Source organism: the organism of the source record quoted next, unplaced genomic scaffold, assembly GCF_019419815.1.
Source record: "Pyrus x bretschneideri cultivar Hongxiangsu unplaced genomic scaffold, Pyrus_bretschneideri_v1 Contig73, whole genome shotgun sequence".
NCBI classification, from domain to species: Eukaryota; Viridiplantae; Streptophyta; class Magnoliopsida; order Rosales; family Rosaceae; genus Pyrus; species Pyrus x bretschneideri.
Genome location: NW_025999813.1, coordinates 602,415 through 608,414, shown reverse-complemented (window position 1 = coordinate 608,414; position 6,000 = coordinate 602,415). Strand labels below are relative to the sequence as shown.

The window sequence follows — 6,000 nt, the reverse complement described above, 5'->3', positions numbered from 1 at the left end:
CTCACTCATGACTCACTGCCCCCTCCTTCTAAAGGGAAACGAAAGAAAGACATGCATTAGTAGTCAAACCTCATATATAATTCAGCCATCAACCGCAATTAAACTCTTACTTGAACTATGTGTCTCGTAGGCTAATTTTCCCCTCTGAATCAAGATATTAACGAAATGCTTATTTGATAAATATTTCATCAAGAATATGATGTACTAATTAATATAAACTATAAAATGGAAAATTACATGCCAAATACATAAAAATAAAGTTCCAAATCTAATTTTTGTGCCTTTTCAGCATGGTCCAAATCAAAGCTAAGAGTATCCCAATCGAAGTTCCAAATCTAAGTCGTCCTTATTTGAGTCACCAAGCATACCGATCTCCAAGTCCAACCTAACAATCGGATGATGAGGATGATCAGCTGCCTTGACAGTCCTTATGCACCCATGTTCTTCTCCAATGAAACCATCACATTGACGATCTCCTACTCCACAAAAAGATTTTGCGTTCTTCTTTACTGTAGTACCAAAATCCGAGGCTTTGAAGTTTAAAGGGTGATTAAAGAGGGTGCCTCCCACAACCCATTTCATATTTTCGCTAGACGGCACCAAAAAACAGGTGGCGGAGCTGGTGGTGATATCAAAGAGGGTAATGTGCTCCTAATTGGTGATATCCAGGAGGATGGTGAGGATGCTGATGATGTTGATGAGAAATTAGGGTTAGGGTTTGGCACTTTGTTGAGGTTAAGGTTAAGAATAGTACTCGTGTATTGACTGTCTCTTGGGGGTGAACCTTTGAACCTGGCTCGGTCTTGTCGGTGAACATTCATGTGGCCGCCAAGAGCTTGAGCAGATCTAAATTCCCTTTTGCAGAAGCTACACGTGTAAGATCTTGGAGGCCATGAAAACCCATCGATATTGTAATCGTCTTCTTCATAGGTAGTATTGCTGCTCCTAATTGCTCTGGTGACAATACCAGCATGATCTTTCAAGCTATTGCTCCCCGAACCCTTTTTCTCCATGCGTATGCTTTGATTCATCAGTCAGACCTAACAAGCTAGCACAAATCATATCATGTTAAAAAGCATGAGATCAAAGAAAATAAAATCTCTCGTAAAGTTCATGGAAAAAGAGAGAGAAACTGAAATATAAAATGAAGAATAAAATTAAAGAGAGGTGACTGACCTGAGAAAAAAAGTGATGATGAAGTATTGGGGTTTGAGTCTGAGAGAGAGAGAGAGAGAGAGAGAGAGAGAGAGAGAGAGAGAGAGAGAGAGCAATGATTAAAGTTTTTGTCTGAATAAAAGGCCATCAAATTTGTTAACGAAAGACTGAAAATCCGGTTGGAGGGCAACCCTGAAAGTGTCCCATATGTTTGGTCACTATTTACTGTACGTCGAACCTCGGTCCGCCAGGGTTATACCTTTTTGCAAATCTAGATCTCAGTGTTTGTGGATGTCATTCATATGTATGCCAACAATCATATATATTGGCTTCGTACGTGAGCTTCAGTACATGTCTCATTGTAATTGGCCTATAGCTGCGAAACTTTAAGGGTGCGTTTGTTGCACGAGATTATTTCAAACAGGATTAGTTTTAGGGACTAAGCTGGGCTGGCTTAACTTGGGCTAAACAGGATAAAACAGTGAAGTGTTTGGTGCAGTTTCAAACTAAACTACAGACTAAAATATTTTTAAGACCCACAATATTTTTTTATTATTTTTAATTCACTTTCAAATTATAAAAATAACAAAATAACTATTATATTGTAAAAATATCTTCTGCCATTACATTTTTTTTAGTCGTGCTTCTGCCATTGCGTTCAGGAAGATAACTAATACCCTTCCTTAAACCCCCTTTCCTTTCTCTCTCACAATTTGTAGAGACACACCTCCCCCTCTTCACTTTCTCTCACATCTTCACTTCCTTTTTCTCCCTCTTAGTACAGAAAGTATTGGGGCTCATCCCAATCGCCGTCGACAAAAGTTTATCCTCTCACAGCCAAGCAAAACAAACAAATCATACAATCAACAGAGCCCATGGCGCGATTTGGATATTGGAGGTGCTGGAACGACTGATGTGTGGCTGATGAAGCGACTAGGTTTCAGAAGCACAACAATTTTGTAAACTTTTTTTTTTCTAATTTTTGTTTCAAATTCTGGGGTTAGATGTTTTGGGGTTTTTTATGTGTGAGGCAGTGAGAACAACTACACGATCTGGTTTTGAAGATGGTTGTGGAAGTGAGGAAGAAGTAAATGAGAGCGGCGAAGCGAGGAGAGACGACGCGCGAAGCAACTAAGAAGAGAAAGTGGCAGAGGAAGCCGTGATTTACCAGGACGCGGCGGTGGTCCTGGGATGGTCCGACGAGGTTGTCGAGCAAGGTAAGGAGTCGAGCAGAGTGAGGACTCGAGCGGGACAATGCGAGAGAAAAGAAGGGTCTTAGCAATCCGATGGTATTTGGGGGGTCTCGCTAGTGAGGTTTAATCCCACTAATGCTAGTCCCTTCCTCTAACAACTATGGGACTACACTAACATCTAGTCGAGTCTCACTTAGTGAGGGCAAACAAACGCCCCCTAATTGTACTAATCATGTTTGGAAGCATTTTTCTCACCACTAGAAATTATATATGGTGTATGCTCACCATACACTTCATCATCTGCAATGTGTCATTTTATTTAACTTTATTTAACTTTCATATTAAATGTTTCTTTTCTAAATTCGAAAAAAAAATAACAAGAGTTAAATGAAATAACACGTGGCAGATAATAAGGTATATGGTGAGCATACATTATAGTTATGGTAATAAACAAAAATGCTCCCAATCATGTATTCATATATTACTAACTTATTCCCAAGCTCAGATATTTGTGAGCGTTAGCTCTAAAGAAATTATACACAATATAATTAAATTAATTGGTAAACTAATCTTTGATCATCAGCTGATCCTTTTAATTATTGGTGAAGTTGCACCCTATAAAATTATCAAGCTAGCTCATCCTTGCATATCCAAGGAAACTTGGGTAGATGCATTATTTCCCACAAAAGCAAATGCCATTTCCAGTTATGTATAAAATTTGCTGAAATGGACGAGCATACAAGTCTGATCTCATTAATTTCACAAGCATGAATACTATTGCTTCATTTGCAAAAATTCTCAGCCAATGTTCATCATTAGTCATTTATGAGACTCATCCACTACTTGTTTTATTAAATTGTATACATGCATGCTTGGCGCGATTTAGGTGTTTCTTTAATGTTATTCATCAAATTATAGTTTACGGTACCATTTAAAAAAGTGGTTCATTTTAATCGAATGTTTGTAACTAAATACATTCATTACGTATATGTCATACCCTGAAAGTGTAATATCACATCCATAATGTAAAAGCAAACCTTATTAAATAATAATAATAATGTCATTTATTAATTAACTTACTATCATTTAACACAAGTACTGCACTTCTCCAATACTACGATTCATTCACTAACAATAAGTTATTTTTCTTGTAGTTCATAGATTGAATATTACATCATGTATAACACCATTATAGCGAAGGTTTGAAATCCAAAAAGTGAATAATGATAGTGGGTATTTACATGACGTACACTAATAATAATTTGTCTATATTGTGCAGCAAGACGTTCATGATGTAACAATCAATGTTGGCAGCGTAATAATATCATTTTATAACCTCACCATTATTATGCGTCGGATAATAACCTTGAATAATTATAATATCAATACAACAAAGTGTCCCAATACCCCTTTTTCAAAAGTGTACTGTAGAAATTTTCAATCATATAACACATTAATACACATACGTACTAAACTTATCTTATAATACGATTCACTGAAATGTGGGTAAAAAGTGTGATCCCTTTAGCATTACACATAAAGTTCAACGAAACATTATAACTTCAAAATCATTGACGTCTTCTTTTTTCCCGTAAAAGCCATGTGCAATAATATTCTACACCACCTGCTGGAAACATTGGCTGAGGTACACAGTAAGTCAATAATTATAATTATGTATTTAATTTACCTTCAGATGAGTCAAGCCTTATTCTTCTCACTTACAACTAAACAAGAATATCATTATAGTTCATATTACTAGTGACAGATAAAATTATTTTTAATCTGCAAATAAATTAAGGCCCCCTTCCGCTTCTATATATCTTCCGTACTTTCTTGACCTCTAGTTTAATTTTCCATTTACGCGCTCATGTTACATTGCATATAGGTATGGCTGGCTGATATGTAGTAGGTCGAGTTGCTGAACTGCTTTACACGTTGTTACCAGATACTTATAAATATAAAATATATTTTCAAAAGTAAGTGAATGCATTGGTTTACACACCCTCAATGTCTCAAAAGAAAAGAAATCTGAGTGTACCCAGATTTCTCCTTTGCATTTTGTGGCAAAAAAGGAGTGAAAGTTTTATCAGAAAACCCACAGAGCCAAAAGATCCTACCAAAAATTCAGAGATTTAGCAAAAGGCCCATTGGCTAATCAGGCGAGTCCATGGAATGCTAAATATGGTTTGTGATTGTTATAAAGGTTCTAGAGCCTGAGCGGCAGGGTTTACCCGCAGTATGCACACCGGTACCGTCTATTTCACTCATAGTTGTATATTTTTGAAACAGTTTATAAATATATTTAATATATGTGTACCATGCATGCACCACAGCCGATGAAATCTTTGTCTGCTGCAATAACTAATGTAAATTTTGTTATGATAATTACCATGTTTATGCATTAGGACAATGAGAAACAGACGAAACGATGACTATATATAGAGAACTTTTGGGGCTTGATGCGGAGTAGGATTCTCTCCTCTTTTTTTTTTTTTACCTTGTCAATCATTAAAATTACATGGCTCTTCATTGATTGCTGTCTCATCAAAGTTGAAATCGTTGGAATGGCCTCTCCTGTCTCAATAAAGCTAAGAAAAACTTGGAAAAAGAAAGCCTCCCATCACACAATCTCTGTGTGTGTGTCGAAACTGAGATATATCTAGGAAAATAAACAAAAAAACTGATGAACTATGCATCCGAATTAACACAAATAAATCATACAATTATGGTTAGTTTGAACTTGGTTAAGAACATTGTTCAACTCGGTTGTGGATGCTTTTCTAATGGAAATCACATTTTACAAAACTTAAGCTTAAAGGAGACAAATGATGAAAGTTTAGCATAAGAGCTTAAAAGATCATGGACATCTCATACCAAAAGATGAAAGTATCTCATACCATTGCGAAATGGATTTGGATTGGATTCTCACATTCTAGGTTAGCTAGCATGCTGTCAAAGCAGAATATCTAAGTTTTGTGTCAGGCAACTGTTGTATCAATCCAATATAAATCAACCAATAAATGGTCTACAATGTAATAGGAATGAAACAATAGATATTAATGCTAAGATTGTGATTTGAGCCCTTTATATTGCCTTAGGAATGTGTGTCTTAGAATTCAAATAAGGCTAATTGAGTCCTTGATAATCATGTAATTATGACCTAACTTGTAGCCTAAGAAAGTGGGATTTGGTTCTCATTTATGGACGTAGCCCTAGTCTCTTAGCTAGTATAAATATACAGACCCCTGCAAGCCGTAAAACACACAACAAAACACTTCCCAATGAGTGGTTGTATAAGGCTAGGAGCTTGTAGAAGACTTCGATATTGGATTGGTGTTTCTTCCTCCTTCAAACTCATTCAATGGATGCCGCTGGAAGTACTTCAGGTTTGCCATCGTTTCTCTTATTTTTGTTTTAGTTGTATCATATCACGCATAAGATCCTATATATGTCTCCAGTAAGCTTTGTACGTATGTTACTCGCAAAAAGACGTCAAACGTAAGGGAGAGTGTATAAGCATCTTCTTGTGGAGAAAATAAATCGACCTGGAGTTTTCTTTTGAACTGGCTTAATATCATATGATGTTCCTAGTCGTATATAATGTATAGACCAATTTTTGTCTCCTATGCATGAATTATATGCGCACGGGCTT

The 6,000-nt window shown here is 36.3% G+C and overlaps 1 protein-coding gene across 1 annotated transcript; it reads right to left on the bottom strand.

Moving 5' to 3' along the window:
- Nucleotides 1-236: 236 nt before the first annotated feature.
- On the bottom strand, nucleotides 237-1,129 carry LOC103963670 (transcriptional regulator SUPERMAN). Its single transcript, XM_009376504.3, is given in 2 exon segments — nucleotides 237-608; nucleotides 611-1,129. Coding segments are annotated over 2 exon segments (723 nt in total). The 5' UTR covers nucleotides 1,032-1,129; the 3' UTR covers nucleotides 237-306.
- Between the last annotated feature and the right edge of the window lie 4,871 nt (nucleotides 1,130-6,000).